Genomic DNA, 18,611 nt, shown 5'->3' with positions numbered 1-18,611 from the left:
AAGTCAGGTTTCAAGATCTCATGTGCGTTGCAATGGGTTGATTTCTACGCCTACCACAGAAATAAAAACTGAAACATTGACATATCATACGTGCTAGTAATTAATGTAAAAGAAATCACTGAAAGAGTGTATATTGATAATCACCATTAGGCTCTGTAGTATATTTCTCCTAGGCACTGGATAGTGGATACCACAGTTTTGTTAAGGAATTTTGATATTTTTTTAATATTTTGTGTTGTTTGGCTGAAGCAGTAATTATCAAGATGTTCCGCCTCGTCTAGGACCTTGAAAGCAAGCGCTGGAGTCTAGCTTCTCTGCTTGTCGGCCTGCGAACAGCCGGCGGAATCTGATGGCTCCACCTCATCTGTGCTCACACGGTCGCGCCTCGTCCGCGACCTTGAAAGCAAACAACGGAGTCTGGCTGCTCCGCTCGTCGGCCTGCGAACCGCTGCCGGAGTCTGATGGCTCCACCTTATCTGTGCTCGCGAACACCGCTGACATCAAGTTGACCGAAATCCGAGACAGCCACGCAAGGAGACCAGGTTTGCCCTCGTCGACCTTGTCGTTGTTAGATGTATATATTTGTCTATTGTAGTTTCCCCATATGTTAGGGGGCTTTCTGCATATGTGCACATGTACATGTACTATATATTGTGGCCTTTGGCCCCCTGATAATACAACAAGCATATTAGCCTAACATGGTATCAGAGCAAATTTTGGTCCTATTTTTCTACTAGTCCGTGCGTCGTGCGTCTCCGTCTCCGCTTGTTCCGCCGTCGCCGTCGCCGTCCTTGTCCGTCCTCGATCTCCTCTTCGTCTTGCTCGCAGACGCGAGATCGCCCGACGCCGATCTCCTCCGGCGCCAAGATCTCCTCCTGGCCGGCCGCCTCCAAATCGATCTGAGCCCCGTCCGCCTCGATTCCTCCTGGCCGGCCGCCTTGATTCCCCGGCCCGCTCCTCTCCCGTGGTCATCCTCTGTCCGCCTGCGCCAGGAGGCTCGTCCGTGGACAGGAGCTCCGCCCGTCGCCAGGATCTCCGTCGCTCCGTCGCGTGAGTCCGCCCGTCGCCAGGATCTCCGTCGCTCCGTCGCCAGGATCTCGCCCGTGGACAGGAGGTCCGCTCGTCGCCAGGACTTCCGCGCGTGAGTCCGGCCTTCTGTTCGCCAATCTCGTCGCCAATCTCCCTGGCCCGCCTGGCCTGCTTGGCCCGCTTGGCTCTGCTTGCTCGTTGACTTGGATCTGAAAAAAAAAAAAAAAAAAAAAAAAAAAAAAAAAAAAAAAGAGAAAAACGAAAAAAAAAAAAAAAAAAAACTATGTCTTCCTCGGGCTATGTTGCGATCCCTCGCTGCCCGGTGATCTTCGATGGCGCGAATTACCCTGATTTCGCTGCCTTTATGCGCGTCCACATGCGCGGTCTTCGTCTTTGGGGTGTGCTTTCTGGCGAGGTCTCCTGTCCGCCGCGCCCTGTTGCTCCTACGGTGCCTGTTGCACCGCCACCTGTTGCCCTTGCCCCTGATGCTACTCAGGCGGATAAGGATGCAGCTAAGAGTGCTGATGACACTGCTCTGGCTGATTATGACCGGAAGGTCCAGGACCACTCTACTGCCGTTGCGACTTACCGGCAGGATCTCACGGAGTACACTCAGTGGAATACAACAAGCATATTAGCCTAACAGTCGTGTGCAGGATGCATGTCCGGTCGCGGCCGAATTTGAAGCCAAACTCCCGGCAATTGGCGTCACACCAGCAGCTACTCTCCATGTATATTCGTGGGCACCAGTTTCTTCATAAACATACAAGCTTTGGTGATTGCTCTCTGAAACATTGCGTTTTTTCACAATCCAACATCACTATTCCTCAAGGCGTGGCCATCAGACAACAACAAAACGTGAAGCTGGAGATGAGTGGTAAAACTATTGTCCCGAGCTAGCCACGGAGGTTCACGACCATTAGACAACAACAAAACATGAAGCTAGGACTTGTCCAGAAACATCGCTGAAGGTTGGAGTTGGAGAGAGGAAAGCGTGCCTGACCGACGACGACACCCGGCAGGGTGCTCCCATGGTCTCCTTTCACTTCTGGCACATAGAATTTGACTTCGCTTCAACTCTGTGCCTCTGCCGACGCCAGCGGGGCCGGGCATCCCTCCCACTCGTAGAGCCTTGGCTCTGACGCGCGATTACACCTGATTGCTTTTACTTCGATCTTGATCGCTACTTCTATGATTAGATTATAGTGTAGTATAATACAAGGGAATCCTCCGGCGACCATCAGCGGAATCAGATTTGATATATTGGAGAGAAGAAACAAAACCTACACCTATTTTGGATTCCACGGAGAAAATTCAGAGGTAGAAGCGAGATGTCGTACTTTTATCGGTGGAAGGAGGAATCGAGTTAGGAACGAACACTTTGTTTTTGGTTTGGTTTTGGTATGGTTCGGGTGCCAGAGAGGACAGTCAAGAGCGACGGTAGAAATTGGCCGGGCAGAGCGATGGACGGAGGAATAAAAAAAATTGAACCGTTTTTTCAATTGGTGCTAATATGTGATTTGGTGGGAGGGTAAATCCGTCTAAAAAAATGTTGGACCGCAAGAAACCTTATTTTCTTTATTATTAGGTATAGATATAGATTGTGAAAGACATGATTTGAACTCGAAACCTGGGCTCTGATACCATGTTAAACTTCATGCACTAGCCACTTGAACCAAAAGTCCAAACTGATGGAAAGGGAAAGACAATCTACTTGTACACGTCAACAATCTCATGTTTTATAAAATGATGCAAACCATAGCGGCCGGCTACGGTAGGGGCCATCTCTAATTACAACTCGATTTCTCTACTTTCTCATCCCTTGCTCTGCCATTTCTCATCTCATATTCTGAATTATCTATTATTTGTGATCCAAACCTTGTGATCGTGACAAGAATGGTATCGGAGCAGTCAACTAGATCGGCTTCCTTGCTTAGGGTTGAAGGGCTAGTTCCTGTGTAAAATTCCGGTCACAAGGAGAACATGATCTGGACTAGGGGTGGTGTGGCGGTGTTGGGTGAGAATCTAAGGCAAGGTTGAAGCAACATACTGCTTCTTTGGTTAAAAAAAATCCCTTTCTTTCCGAGTTCTTACCTATTCGGGGGCGATGGGAAAATGTTAGAATGGAGGCGAAAAGGAGAAGGGAGGAGTTTTTGTAACCATGGAAGAGTATGATCAAATCAGACTCGATATTTAGAAAAAAGCTTGATGATTTTGCACAAGGGTAGATCGGGTTGTCCAGGCAGCAGAGCAGACTGATCATTTCGCTGGCCTCCTTACCAGATTGAACCTGCAGCAGGGCATGCCAAAGACAGATCCAGAATCCAGGTACATCAACTCACGAATCCAGTGTGCAAGGAAAGGCAGCTACAGCTAGGAACACTCGTCTCATCAGACCTATGCAAACTGAGCAAGATACTTGGACTTGGAAGAAATCTCTTGGACAAAATTTTGCACGAAACTCAAGAAGAGGTTTGCAGAAAAATAAACATGATGTTGTTAAAATCTTCCATGCACCCAAAAAAACTGGAAAGTGGATAATTACATTGATTCATTTGAGGACAAGGTTGGACAGTAAGGAGGAAGAAGCACATACTCTAGAAAATAAAGGGTTGCTTTAACCTAAGACACCAGCAACTCTCCGTTTGTGCAATCTCAGTGGCGATCCACAGGCTATCTTACACAATCTGAGCCCGTGTTGATCACAGTTGCAGTCTGGCACTTGCACTTTAAACATTGAATAGTGGATTCCACTCCAACGTCGCTAGCAAACCAGAAAACTAAAACATGGGAGACCCACCAGATGATAAGACTTTTCACAACACTCCAATTACCTCCCAATTAACAAACCGCTTTCTCTCCCTCTCGAAGGTAATTCCTACAGACAAATATTACACGGCCGAGTCTTTCCTGTACAGAATGTGCTGTGTATCCCCGGGGAACTAAGGGGGAGGAAGCAATACTACTCCCCCGAAGAGATTTTGCTCCTAAGCTATGGAAAATCTCTGCCTACACGTCGGACTTACTGGGGCGCCGCTCGGTAGCTGGAGCGGCTGGAAGGGAAGACCGGTACAGCACCGAAGTCTCTTAGGCCAAACTGATGATGCCCTTCACCGGTATGCCCATGGGCCCTCCTCACTCGGGACTTCTCCACCCGGGTTCGCCGGAAGACTTCTTGGATTTGGCGGTCGTTCTCCTTCAGCATCTCGTCAACATTGCCTGGAGGGCATGAGGTCAGAGGCCCAGAATGGTGGATCTTGTTGCCTTTGGATCCGTAGCCCTGTTATCAAATGACAAGCAATCAGTTTTTCACGCTAGAGGTGCAGTCATATGACATTTCTCACACATGCATGAACAGAAACATGGTTTGTGAACTTGCACTGCACAGAAACTATACCCTGATGACCTTGGGTTTATCGAAACTAACGATGGACTTCAGTCATGGAAGTGCAACAGATGATACTTGAGAAACCCATGCAGCAAACATGAATGAAATGGCACGAGAAAGGTTTCCACCTCTTTTGCAGTTCAAGTTTGGAATTACTTACAATGGCTCCATCCACCCTGCTACTCTTGTCGTTTTTCTGGTGGAATGCTTGATCGTACTTTCCGCTACTACTGAAGGGTCCATTAATAGATTCAGACAGCCTCCGCCCATGAGCAAATGCTTCAGCTTGAGTAACTACTGTCCCATTGCTACCATCCGCACGTGTATTTGATCCTGCTGACAAAGCCACAGGGAAATTTGGCAGGTCTGCAACACCAGGTACATGAAGTTCCCCATTTTTGCTTGGTCCAGGTTTTGATGGGTGATTAACTAAAGGCCCAGAATGAAAGGTTCTCGCCGGGTACACACGTTTGGAGTTTTCAGAAGATTCAGTAGCATGTGTTGATCTGGGTGGTTCCATTGGAAATCCAGATGCAGAGTCTTCCTTGCAAGGATTAAACATCTCACTCCTGCTCTTGGTATTGTCTTGGGCTTGCCTTTTCTGAAATTGAAAAGAGAACAATTTTAGGCATTTGAAAACTTAAATTTCTGGGGATAGCAAAAATGTAGACGAAAATGTACTAGCCATGCTTATTGGTATATTTAGGACTTAATGTCCCTGTGAGGAAAAGAGGGTAACTTATTTTTACATGGAATGAAGATGATATAGCATTATTGATGATTATGACTGGAAATATATTTCAAAGATAAATAATAAAATTAAATATACCTTTTTCTCCTTGAGCACACATCTAAATACATGTCATTATGTATAGAAGAAAACGACAAAGAACATGCAGGAGTACACACCACCAAAGGTGGCCTCCGACCAAAAACTAGATTAAAAAATAGGCAAAGGCTAGAAGCAAACAGCAATAACAGCAGAAAAGCTCCTAACCTAACACAGGGTCTGCTTGGTCAGGAGGACGAACATGTAAGTCATCAAGCACACCTCAACAAGCTAAAGATAAACAAGACTACATATTCAGCAAGATGTCAAGTGGTAGCTATACCTGCAACGATGATACTAATTCTGCATTCGCATCAGGTGCAGGGACTGCTCTTGATTCTCTAGTTCGTCTTTCAGGATTTTGCTTCCCACCAGCAGTACCTTGCCTAGAGAAACACAAATGATGGCATTAGAGATTCATGACACGACTTTTCCTTTCAATGAAGTATTAAACTATCAAACCACAAAAAAAGCAGGCAATGAACCATAGGCAATGAAGAGAGTATGAACTGATCATTTAGATGTAAATGTATGAACTCGACCTGGACAATATATCTTTTTACATGTAGGGGAATATCCCTGTGTAAACTTAGAACAGGTGAATAACGGCAATGGTTCACTCGCTACGCTTCATGACATCTGTCCAACTAGCTTATGTATGCACATTGTTGAGACTACTCAGTACTCACTTAACTTGCATCTAATTTCCAAAGAAACTGTGTTGGGCAGACATGGGAAAATACAGTACCTACACTGGATAATCATTTTATGGGAATGAACATGTATAAAAACTGTAAGTTCCATGATATGCCCCAAATAAGAGCCTGGTTCTTCCATGCCATCTGATTTAAAATTCCTTCTATGCCATCAACATGACCATTTTGCCAGTGTATTCCATGCATCTGGAAATGAATACCATTGGGGCCAAATGGACACAGTGATGACATATAGGAAAGAAAACTTGAAACCTAATGGCATGGAAGGAGAAGGGAGTTATTTAGTTGATGATTTAGAACTCTGGACTCATTAGGTGGCATCAAATGGATTTACTTCCAACAAATTGGAAAGATAAGCTGAAAATCACTGTATGCTCATGTTCATCATAACCAGGCAAATATATGGGTTTTATGGACAACCACAAGCTAGGCATTCGATTAAGTAATGAAGCTGCTAGCGCAATTTCCACATTGTGGATAAAGAATCTTATATCTTTGCAAAAATGTGTTTCCCTTATAAGTTCTACATGAAGAATGGCAGCATATGAGCACTCGGTCAAAAGTTAATACGCAAACATAAGTTTGTTGAGAGTACCTTCGACCTTCCTCCTCTCGACGTTTTGCATCATACTCTTTGCTGGGAGGATATCTCGGCAAACTTGAAGGATTGCAAGCATATGGTTTTGTTGTGAAAAACTACAAAACCATAATAATAATAATAATAATAAATACATGCTTGAACTTCTAAAATAGTAAGTGCAAAACAAAATTGTGGATGCTATCATAATGTAGCATTTACAAATTCAGCTCAATAGTTAATTGTTGCTGTTGAAGTGTATAACTTTTGAGGTGGCTCGAACTTGCAAGCTACATCATTTTCCAACAAAGACACAGACATCAAGTAGACCACAGAAATGGTTGGCTATATGTTTATAATATCACCCTTTTTTATCCAATTGGCAACTGTCATACTATCATTTACAATACAAGCTAACTAGGAGGAACTCTTCAATTCTTCATTGCTGTCACAGAGAATAAAATCTAACTAGGGGATGGTGACTTCATAGACAATACAAGCTAACTAGGAGGAATTCATCATTGATGTCATAGACAATACAAACTAGATGTCCTTTTACAAAATGCTTAAAGTCCCAATCAGAATGAAGTTGATCTAGAGTTCAAGAAATTAAAAATTGATGAAAAGTAAGGTGGAAATGCTTCAGTTTGCTACGTTAACACTTTAACCACTATAACATGATGAGAAAAAATAAATTGGGAACTGAAATGACAAAGTGTAATTGATCAAATAAATATGCAGATGATCAAAATAACCAAACAAAATTGTCTTCTGGCGCTGGAAAAGTCGGGAGGAATTTTAATACCTCGCTTTGCAGCGCAGAAGATGCTGTTCGTCGATCTGCTGGGTCTACTGAAAGAAGAACATCTACCAATGCCCGAGCAGGTGAAGGAAAATCTTTAAATGTGTCTGTAACTCGTCTTGCATAGGGATGTTGTGGCTTAAATATTGTCGCATGGGGAAGTCTAGACTTCCTCCAATAGTCCTCTGATGGTGAACCACAGAGTTTAAATATTTTATGCAACTGCTCAACCTAAAGAAAGAATAGTATGCACAATTTAGTTTTATGATCAAATTGATAAACATTTACTAATCTGATTTGCTTCGAGTACCAAAAGGAGCTTCATTGCATACCTCTGTTCTACCAGGCATGATAGGCTTGCCAGCATATAACTCAGCAAGAATGCAGCCAGTACTCCAGAGATCTACAGCGACGCCATAATTCGTCGCACCAAGCAAAAGTTCTGGTGGTCTATACCAAAGTGTGACCACGCGACTAGTCAAAGGGTGCCTTTGTTCGGGATCAAAGAAACTTGCTAAGCCAAAATCGGCTATCTTCAATATGCCTCGGTTGTCAATCAAGAGATTAGAACCCTTAATGTCGCGGTGCAGAATGTGACGACTGTGACAATGCTCAAGGCCACGGAGTAGCTGTTGCATGTAACATTTAACCTGCAAACAACCGATGCTTAAATTACACAAATGTTTTAACTTCTAACTATATTTGAAGTAAAAAATGCTACTTGTGACTCTCTTTTGAAACCAATATAGCGTATGAATGCTATGTACTATCATGTCCGTTCCAGAATGTAAGCCTTTTAGAAAGATATTTTAGCTTTCTAAAAAGGCTTACATCATCTTTCTAAAAAGGCTTACATTTCGGAACAGGGGTAGTATTTCCTTTCATCGACACTAAGATGTTATTAATTATTGCATAACATGAAATGATATTTTCAGGAATATTGAATGAGAAATGCACTAAGCAACACTGCATCTGAATACTGTAATTATGTACCTGAGGCTCAGTCAATTTTAGTCCAGGAAAAGAAGCTAGGCCAGCTAGGTCATGCTCCATGTACTCAAAAACAAGATATAAGCTACAAGACATCCTTGAAGTTACTAGCCCCTCCAGCTTAATAATATTTGGATGATCAAGCCGTCGCAAAATGAGAATTTCCCTCGCCATAAATTTCACGCTCTCAGGCTCCAAATTATCAAATCGCACTTTCTTTAGAGCAACAATCTTCTGCCTTTCAAGATCGCGAGCTCTGTATACATTGCTGTAAGTTCCCTGACCAATCTGTATACAAAAGAGCAGTGATTTAACACAATATTGCATTAAAATCGAACTTAATCCAGTTGGTATTTACATGTTAAGACTGAAAACTAGCTTCAGCAGGATCAGTGTACACAGGTTACAGCATAAAATGCAAGTCCCGCAAAAAGAAAAGACGATGCTTTCAACCAAATAGTAGTACACGTTAGTCTGTTACTGACCTTTCCAAGCTCACAGTACTGACCAATGAATCACAAAGCATGGTGAACAGAATAGCTCCAATTTATTCTAACATCTAATAAAATTCAGTACACCTTGAAAAGACCAGTTCCATGATTAGAAGAATATTCGTTGTCTATTTTTATATTTTGCACTTCGTACAGGTATCTAGTACACTAAGGGTTTGTCTGGATGCAAGGGGTAGCTAAAGATTCTTCTGGATCGGAAGGAAAGATGAAAACAAGCGCCCTAGTAGAAGGATCTTTGCCCCATTAATGGCAGTGTTTGCCCCCAGTAGTAGTAATAATGTCCAACATTTCCAGGCTCCCAAGGTCCACTGAAATTAACAAGAAAAGTCCAGAAGAAAGAAAAGGCCACCGCATTTTCGCATCCAACATAAAAGCCCACTCGTAACAGAATTTAATGGTAGTAGTACCAGTCGTCCCCAGCTATCAATTGTATTGTACCACCACTAGAAAGGTAAATTCCCCCCATTGCAGAAGCAATTCCCTTTCATTCCCAAGCTTCCACTAGCGCGGGAGAAAGAATAAAGTAAGTGGAACGACAATTACAGCACAACTTTTTTTACTGCTCCGATGTGCCGAAGCAGCGGAGACCAGAGCTAGTACGAGCAAAAAATGTGAAGCAAGAAGGCAAGAAACGAAGAGAGCGAGCGTGACCTTGTCGAGCTTCTCGAAGGACTCGGCGCGGCGCGGCACCCAGCCGCGCACGGCCTCCGCGGCGACGGCGACGAGCCAGGGCGGCCAGCCGGCCGCCACCTGCTCCGCCTCGACCGCCCGCGGTACCGGGCTCCTGACCTGGCACGTGGCCATGGCCGTCGCGGCCGCCCGCCTCCTCTCGAGCGCCTCGTCCCGCGCCCTCGCCTGCTTCCGCGCCTCCTCGTCCCGCCTCACTACGGGCACTCCCACCGCCGGGAACTTGGCCGGCGGCGGCGGAGGCGTCTCGTCGTCTATGGCCGCGGGGCGGCCGCACACGCAGCCCATGGTGGAGGAGAGCGCGAGTCAGTCAGCTCGGCCGGCCGCGCCGCCGGGGCAGGCACGGCATGCGGGGGAGCGGATCTTGGGGTTGGAGCGGATTGCGGGGGAGTGCGGTTAGGGTTTGGAGTGGGAGAGGGAGAGGGAACTTGGTAGTGGAGGCAGGGGAGTAGTGTGCGACTAGGCTAGCAACGGCCAGGTGAAGAAGACGGCAGGGATCAGGGATTGGATGTGATTTTAGGTTTTCACAAGGGTGATATGACCATTTTGTTTCTTTATTTGGGAGTTTTCAATGGGAAGGAGTGAGATTTTGAGTATTCCCAATATGTGCCTTGGAAAATTTGGAGTATGTAGGATTGGTTTTGATTTTTGCTGAAAAAATCACTAGTAGAAAATATGGAGTATGTAAACAACATCAATTGGCTCATTTCATGTGATAGACCAAGGAAAACGCCACCCGATCTTGGTGGATGTAATCATAACCTCTTGTAACAAAATGGCGAGCAAGCATGTAAAAAAGTGTATACTTGTATGCGCTCATTTGCACCACTAGTAAACAACAAAATTTGCATCACATGTTTTTTGTTCTATTTTGAGAACTCTTGCTCTTCATGTCGTGTTTCGTCTGACGCTGGTATTAGGCGCGTTTCCTTTTGGTTGCACCTAGATGTTGGGCTTGATGCTTGTGTATTCTTTGTCTCGATGGTAATGAAAATCGATCCCGCTGGGATGCTTCAAAAAAAATATGTGGGCTTACCTTTCAATTACATCAAGGTATTGTCTTCCCGTTATCTAACCACTTCTCCACTCTTAACATGCATACAGCTCTAGAAATTGGTACAAATATCTATTCTCGCGAGATAAATACACCAAAATGGTTATGTTCATGAAAATAAATTCCCGTTTTATTATTTTAGGAATGCCATTTACGCTATCGAACTTTCCTTGAACAAAGCCAGCCATCAGAAAATCTCCTGCTCCCACCTCGCCGCCGGCGATTCGTGTGATTCCCCACCATCCGGCGGCCGCCTCGGCGGCGGGAGGATGGGGAATCGCCGGATCCCGGCGTGTACATAGTGTAGGTAGCAGTAGGTTGCTAGCCGGCGGCGCCGGGGAGTTGGTGGCGTGGCCGGGAGTGGCTTTTGAAGGCGGCGGTCCTCTCCTTCGCGGTCGGTGCTGCGGGTGGAGGCCACGGCGCGGATCTGTCGTCTTTGATTCGCTCGCGTCTCATCGGAGGCGTGGTGCGTGTCGTCCCCGTGCCGGAGTCCGTGTGGTGGAGGATCCGGCGTTTGTAGATCTGGTGGGATCTGTTCGCGTTGACCAAGCTGGTGTCGTCGGCCGGCGCGTAGGATGGAGGTGCTTCGGTGCCGAGGAGCGTCGACTTCCTTGCTGCTTGGGGACTCCGTCCAGTCCAAGCAAAGCGTGGTGGAGCATCGGTGGGTTTCGCCGGTGTGGCGTGCTGCGTGTTGAAGACGATGCTGGGGCTCAGGAGGACCTTATTGTATTTTTCTTTGTTTCCTGGGCTGTTCTGTATGAATCTTGATTAATATGATCAGTTCTTCCTTCGCAAAAAAAAAAAGCCAGCCATCAGAAAATCTTTCTATTTTTTGCGTGTCATCAGAAAAGCTTGATGAAGCAACCTTGGTTAATTACACAATATTCCTAGAGCTCGAGGGCTCATGTATTCCCACAGAAAAGCTCGTGAGAAATCGAAACAGAATAATCCAACTTTTGGGGGGCATATATGCAGATCCTTTTCCCCACCGGAATTAAATAAGGAAAGCAGCTGTTCTTCGCTGCAATGTCTCTGCACGCTCGGCAGCCTAACCGACGTCCTCGACCTCATACCCACCTTCCCAACTCTCGCTGACAAGGCTGCGCAGCAAAGTTGGGGCCCAACCGTCAGTCGGATTACTGTGTGGGTCTTCGAGAACGACGCTGGCCGTTAGACTGTGCACTGAGCTAACGTCCAATTGGCTCGCGCAGGCCTAGGCGCTACGTGACCACACGGGGCGTACACGGGCTCTGTGCATGGCAGAGTATGACGTGGTGGGTCCGCTGCCTCCGGTGAATTTTTTTGGCGGGTAATGTTGAGGACTGGACAGCACCTGAAAGACTGAAATTGAAAGTGAGTACCAAGTATCAAGTGGAAGTGACTCGTGTAGTCGTTGGTGAAAACTCGGTAGAAAACCTTTCCAAGATGGCCATTTCCAGGACCTTGAGAGCATCTCCAGTCGCGTCCCTCAAACCGTCCCCCAAACCGCGCCGGATCGACCGTTTGGGGGACGTGTTTTGTTCGTGCCGCGTTTGGGGGACGTCGCTCCCCAGCCGCGTCCCCCAAACGCCGCCCCCAATCGAAATTCAAATAGATGCATTCAAAAGAGATCGTTCCCGCCGGTTCGTCGCGATCGCAGTAGCGGCGATCGATCAAAGTATCGGGCGCGCGATCATATTACGGCACCGGTGGTGCATGCAAATTAGAAGAAGGGGTTGGTCGACGGCGTCGTGTCCCGAGTCGACGCGAGCCCGTCGAGCACGACGACCTCGTCGCGATCCGCCCGTTCTTGTGCATGGCGCGTACGCTCCGTCGCCGACGCGCGAGGCCGACGCGAGTGTAGCGAGTAGAAGACGCGTCGGCCCGCTCTCTGCCTGCGCCGCCGCCGCCGCCGATGCCGATGCGCGCCGCCGGTGGCCGCCGCGTCCGCCGCCGCCATTTTGGCTTCGATGTCGTCGAGGATCCGGCCTTTGAAGAAGTTGTGCGCCGCTCGCGTCCGGGGAGACATTCCCTCTCGTCGACGTTCTCGGCGAGGGACATGTCGTCCCTGCGTTTCTTGAGCTCCGGCCTTCTCCTCTTGCCTCTTGAGCGCGCTCGGCCCACCTTTGGTCGGCCTTCTTGTCGCGGGAGATAAAGGTCGAGGAGACGTCGGCGAGGCATTTCGTGATCGACGCTCGCGTCTTCTCGAACGACGCAGCGTCGGCCAAGGCTGCCTTGGCAGCCTTGTTGCCGTAGGACGCCCGCCGACGTTGCCGGCGGCGCGTCCGGATCAATGGCGCCCTTCCCTTGGACGGCGACAAGCGCGTCGGCTTCCATTTCTCGTTCCCTTTGAGCTTGCCATAGCAATGCGTCGGCGCGAAAGACTTGTGACCTTCCGAGTACTTGGCGTACAATTCCATGGCCCGATCAAACTAACCAAAGGAAGCGAAGTCATTTCATCGAACACAATGTGGGCGCTACGGATTATGGAAGAAACAGTCGTACCGGGTTGGCCGACGTCGGCGCCGCACGTCGCCTGCGGTCTCTAAGTCGTGATGGTACCCATGGAAGGAGTTCACCGACGCCCGGATGATGGCCCATCGCGTCGACATTGCATTCGGCTCCTCTTCATTGGCACTTTCCGGTAGTCGCCGTTGATCGGCTTGCGCTCATCGAACTCGGCCTTGATCCTCGCCCAATACTTCCCGCCTTTTTGGTTGGCGCCGATGATGGAGTCATGGCTCACCGTCGCCCACGACTCGCACGGAACAAAGATCTTCCAGAACCGTCCACTTCGGGCCTCGTGTGCCCGACGCCTTCTTCTTCTTCTTCGTCCTCACGCCGTCCGCGTCTACCTCCACGAGATCATCGTCGCCGGCACCCTCGTCGTCCTCTTCCTCGCCGCCCTCTTCGTCCTCAACGTCGTCCTCCTCGTCGTCCTCCACCCCGTCCTCTTCCTCGTCGTCCTCCTCCTCAACCCCGTCGTCTTCCTCGGCACCGGCGCCGGTCGTATTCGAGCGGACCCCTGCGGCCGGTGAAAGGGCCGCCGTCCGGACCGGGTCCCGGCTCGCGTTGCTCGTACGCCGGGGAGTAGAGGTTGTTGGGGTTGAAGCCGCCGTGCGGCGGCCGCATCCCGGTAGTGCGGCGACAAGTTAGGCGTCACGCACCGGGAGTGGCGGAGGGGCCGTCGTTGTAGAAGGCGGCTTGCGACGGAGAGAAGACTCCCGGAACGTACACCGGCACGTTCGTACTATATGGGCTCGCGTTGGTGGCGGCGATACACCCGGCGATTATGTGTCGGGTGGCGGCGCGCCGCCGAGCCTTCTTCTCCGGCTCCGCCGCCCTCCGGTCCTTTCCGCTCCGCCGTCGATAGCTTCCGGCGCGAGGCAATCTTGCTGCCATTCATCTTCGGTCATGCCTTCAGGCTTCTTCTTCGCAGCCGGCGCCTTCCGCGGCTTCGCGAACGGCGCTTTCGCCCCTATCGCCGCATTGCCCGGCGGCTTCTTGGCCGCTTTCTTCGCCATCTTTTTGGGGGTTGTCGGCGGCGCCATGGAATGGGGAGAGGGTAGCGGCGGCGGGTGCACGGCGGGAGGGAGAAAGAAATCGGCGGGATAGGAAAAATGAATCGGCGGCAGGATATGTTTTGGGAGGCCTGTGCGCGGCGGTATAGGCGCGATTTGGCGGGAGCGGCGCGATTTGGCGGGAGTGTGAGACGAATTTTCCCTGTGCCGCTGACGCGTCGGCCCCGCCACTCCCCGCCTCGCTTTTCGTTGTGTCCGGCGTCCCCGGAGCGTCCCCTGTGGGACGGGGACGGGCTCGGGGCGCCGGACACCGTATCGGGGCGCGCCGGACAAAAATGGGCTTTGGGGGACGCGGCTGGAACGCTTTTTTTGTCCGGCGCGCCCCAAATCGCTTTAGGGGACGGTTTGGGGGACGCGACTGGAGATGCTCTGAGTGCAGATGTTCTATAGGCCTGCTTTTCCAAAATGTATTTTGAACGGTAAAGTATAGTTTTTTATCAGCAACCACTCCGTTAATATCATGGTGTTAATTTATATCCCCGCAAGAAAAAAATATTCTAATAACACAAATGCTAGGACAAAAGTACTTAATTATCGCTCCAAATATTAACCTGTCAAAATACATATACAAGAATTAATAAAGGGGGTAATGGTACATTTCTTTTATGCCCCAGTTGGCTTTACCAACGTTGGTGTTACCAGTTTTTTTTTTTGGCACGGCCTCATTTTGCCAATGCATCGTCAAGAAAAAAAATGCTCCGCCGCCATGCACATTGGGTTGGGTTAGCCGATTGTCGATTTTATGGCGCCTAAGCAGATAGCAGTGGTGGTAGGCTAGCATGTCAACTTTTGGTACGGATAACTACGGCTCCAAACCAAATGAGCCCTAAGGTTTGAAGCCAAAATAATTCGATTGTGTTTGGTAACAAATAGATTAGGTAATTGTAGCAAATAATGGAAAACAAGAGAAACATAGATGTTATGCAAACCCTACTAACTATGGCTACGGATATCAATCATCTACACTCTCTAGACACTAATAGCTCTAAGCCAGCTTCATATCCTCTTGTGTGAGGCAGTTGTTATATTTTAAAAAAATACCACGAAATAAATAAAATTTTAAAAATATGTTGCTTTGGTGCGTGTTACTAGTTTTGGGACGGTTACCTCTATGTGAAGACTTAATGAGGCACCTCTGAACTCGAAGGCAACCAAAAACAAGCTAGGTTGCGATTTTGGAGTAAACGTTCTCTACTTGTAAACACTTCTAAAAGTCAATGTGATGCATTTCAGATGAAGCGTAGTTGAAGCATGCTCTTAGCTACACAACTCTCATGAACTGCACCACTTTTAATTGGACCGCTCTCAAGTGCACATCCAAAGTGGAACACACAATTTTAGTCTCGCCTCAACTAGGTATATAGGATACAATTGTGAATGAGGAAAGCAATTGAGAAAAAAATACGGACACACTTGAGATAGAAAAATACGCTATTGAGACTGATATAGGTAGTTGAAGTTGATAAGAAAATGGGTTGAGAAGAAAAATTCCAATTGGAAAAACGCAACCGAAAAAATCCACATTTGAAAGGACACATTTGAGAAGAAAAAAATATAATTGATTAAACTATTTACTAGATTTGCATGACTTAAACATATATTAGTTGGCAATCCGCAAAATAATGCAACCGTTTTTCTTTTATTGTGGATGCGCTCACCTAGTTATAAGGTGGAGGGAGTGATTATTGTTAGCCTAAGCCTACTCGGACGAGCAACTGGTAGTATATTCTATTACCCCCATTCCGAATTATAATTTTTTTTAGAATGCTAGTTTTTTATGGCTGCTTGTACTCCCTCCGTCTCATTAAAGTTGTCTAAAAATTATCTAAATTTAGATGTATCTACATACTAGATAGTGTATAGATACATCCAAATTTTAATAAATTTAAAAAGAAATCGTGAGATGGAGAGAGCATTTTGAAACAGAGATAATAATTTATAAAGTGTGGATTCTCCAAATTTTTGCCTAGTAATAAGAGCTTTAAGTGTTTTAGCAAGACCTGCTCTCTTCGTCAAAACCATTCGTGAAAGCTCAACTTGCATACTACTCCCTCCGTCCCAAAATGTAAGGCGTCTAAGAATTAGTCAAAAGTCAACGTTTTTTTAAGTTTGACCAAGTTTATACACAAAAATATAAACATTTACAGTACTGAATCAACATGAATAGATTCACCATAAAATATATTTTATTAATATGTCCATCCGATATTGTAGATGTAAATATATTTGTCTAAATATTTAGTCAAAGTTAGTAAAGTTTGACTTTTGACCAGTCTTTGGACGCCTTACATTTTGGGACAGGGGAGTAACTATTATCCTCTTTTCGTGGACTACTTCAAACATTGACTAAGTCAGCGCACCCAATGATAATCAAGCCTGAGAGAGAAGAACAAGAAGGGAAGCATGGTCAAATCATGCGTGGAGAGGACAAGTCATAGAAAACAAAACAACAGCCAACTTTGTCAAGGATGGGGGCAAATCATGTGTTGATGCATGCCCAATAACTACTATATTAAAGATGAACAGCTTCCTTTTTTGTGAGATTTTTGGCTATTTCATGGCATGGTGAAACGTGTTCTTCTATGTGATTGATTTCTTCAGTTTTTCCCTTGTGTACATTCCCGGTGGCTTGCAGGAATTAAGTATGGATGATTATTGCTGTGTTGTTTGTACACTGGTGGCTTTCCGGGTGCGGGTAGCAATTTCGCTGTATCAGTTTGTTGTCTATCGCTTATTGTTTTTGACATCACCGCTTTGACTGCTCATTTGCTTCCCTTTCCTTACGCGTGGCCCTTCCCGAAGACTCTGTCTCCATCTTTTTTCCACGTCCTTTTTTTCTCAGCCTTTTTTGTCATCTCCTCTCCCGTGGATGAGCTCAAACGACACGGCACCTCCCAGCCTACCCATGCCGTAGCCGCCGGTCGGCGCATCACTTGCCCGGTCTCCAGCAGATTTCCCAGCCATCGCACCAACCCTGCGCGGCTGCACCCCTAATCGCGACGCTATGCTGGATATCTGGAACCCTAGCGCTGGCGTCCCTCGGCTGTTGGCCTGCCTCCGTCCGCTCCCGCTCGCCGGCTCTAAGGTCCGTCAAGGCTCGGCCGCGGCCTTTCTTCGTTTTTGATGGTCAGGGGATATGCTCCTGGGCGTGGTCAGCCTGGTGGTCATCCAGGAGAAAGCAGAGGAAAGGCGGCATCTGGAAACAGGACGTCAGCGGCGGCACGGCCATCCGCCCCACGAGGCGGATATGCATATCCACCGGCCTCCCCTACCCCCGCATGGGCTCCTCTCTGCTAGACCACCCTCCGCCCGAGCTCTCCCCGGGCGAGCCCCCCCCCCCCCCTACTGCGAAATCCCCTTGCCGAGCTTCTCCATGTGCGGCGGCTATGGTGGAGACCGGTCCTGCTCCAGTGTTACGGCCATCTCCGAGGTGCTTCGGCTCCCCGGATACAACTCCTCACCTGGACGCTGGACATTGCCAACCCTCTTTGTGGCCTCCCGCACGGCTCTTCCCGGCAGCGCGCGCTGCAGCAAGCCGCCGACCCGGTTCTGGCACTCGACGACGCAGACATCATATGGGGTGCAGGAGGCGCGATGGCGTCCTCGCTGGTTGACATGTACGTGCACGCTCTGTCCACGTCCACGCCCACCTCCAGGGCTTTAAGCCGCGTGCCACTACAGCAAACGAGGCCACCGGTGACGTTGGCAGACTGGCCCAAGATCCTTCGCCTGTAGTATGGCGGGGGCAGAGCCGGTGCGGGGCGGTGGCCGGCCGCCGGAACGCGTATGGTTGATGCAATACCTACCGTGAGTCCGTGAGGCCAAGGTTCAACAAAGATAAAGAACTGCAGAGACAATCATGGTAAGGATAGCAAGAATTTGTTACCCAATAATGCTTAACCTTTCCTTCAGTTTGTAGTTTTAGCTCTCGACATTGGGTAGCTGTTGAGAAAATCTTCTGATACGTTGAATTAATAAGTATCCATTTATGTCTGAATTAATAGGCATTGCTCCATGCCCCGTAAATAGGGTGAAGGTCATAATGCATAATTCCAAAAGATGGGATTCAGTAATCTGTAGCTTAATCATCTGCTTATTCTTGGTTGTGTTTTCTTCTCAGATTTCATATACATGGCAAATTTGGTTTCACATAACCGGCTTTATCTTATATACCTTTTCTTGCTGTTGAGATATGCTAATGTGTTCCATGCCAATCATAGCTACTGAAGAATTTGCTTTGCTGAGAGAATAAATTTTCATGTGAAGGGATGTCTTGCCGCCACAAAAAGTGAACTGCTAATGATTTGTTTCTCATATTTGCATCTTACATTTTTATACATCTGTGTCATTATATCCTCCCTTTTTAATTTGCATCCTAGATTTTCATACCTAAAAGAAAATCAAAAGTTTCTCAGATTTGAGGCCGTCTTATAGATGCTCAGAGGTGTATGGTATGGTTAGTTAATG

At 47.6% G+C, this 18,611-nt stretch overlaps 1 protein-coding gene across 1 annotated transcript; it reads right to left on the bottom strand.

Moving 5' to 3' along the window:
* Positions 1-3,552: 3,552 nt before the first annotated feature.
* Positions 3,553-9,968, bottom strand: LOC124659899 (probable serine/threonine-protein kinase At1g54610). The gene is made up of 8 exons (XM_047197712.1): positions 9,495-9,968; positions 8,335-8,619; positions 7,674-7,991; positions 7,345-7,572; positions 6,558-6,658; positions 5,530-5,632; positions 4,578-5,018; positions 3,553-4,309 (listed from the first exon to the last, which is right to left on the bottom strand). The coding sequence occupies exons 1-8, from the start codon at positions 9,816-9,818 to the stop codon at positions 4,052-4,054; spliced, it is 2,058 nt and encodes a 685-aa protein (XP_047053668.1). The 5' UTR covers positions 9,819-9,968; the 3' UTR covers positions 3,553-4,051.
* Positions 9,969-18,611: the final 8,643 nt, after the last annotated feature.

Source organism: Lolium rigidum, chromosome 6, assembly GCF_022539505.1.
Source record: "Lolium rigidum isolate FL_2022 chromosome 6, APGP_CSIRO_Lrig_0.1, whole genome shotgun sequence".
Classification (NCBI taxonomy): domain Eukaryota; kingdom Viridiplantae; phylum Streptophyta; class Magnoliopsida; order Poales; family Poaceae; genus Lolium; species Lolium rigidum.
This window is presented reverse-complemented; position numbering and strand designations above follow the sequence as displayed.

What these genes read in the sequence shown, in the direction of transcription:
- LOC124659899 (XM_047197712.1), bottom strand. Translation starts at nt 9,818, where the DNA reads ATGGGCTGCGTGTGCGGCCGCCCCGCGGCCATAGACGACGAGACGCCT. An exon ending in TCATGCCTGGTAGAACAGAG is followed by an intron (nt 7,573 to 7,673) that starts GTATGCAATGAA and finishes TTCTTTCTTTAG; the next exon opens with GTTGAGCAGTTGCATAAAAT. An exon ending in AATTAGTATCATCGTTGCAG is followed by an intron (nt 5,019 to 5,529) that starts GTATAGCTACCA and finishes TTTCAATTTCAG; the next exon opens with AAAAGGCAAGCCCAAGACAA.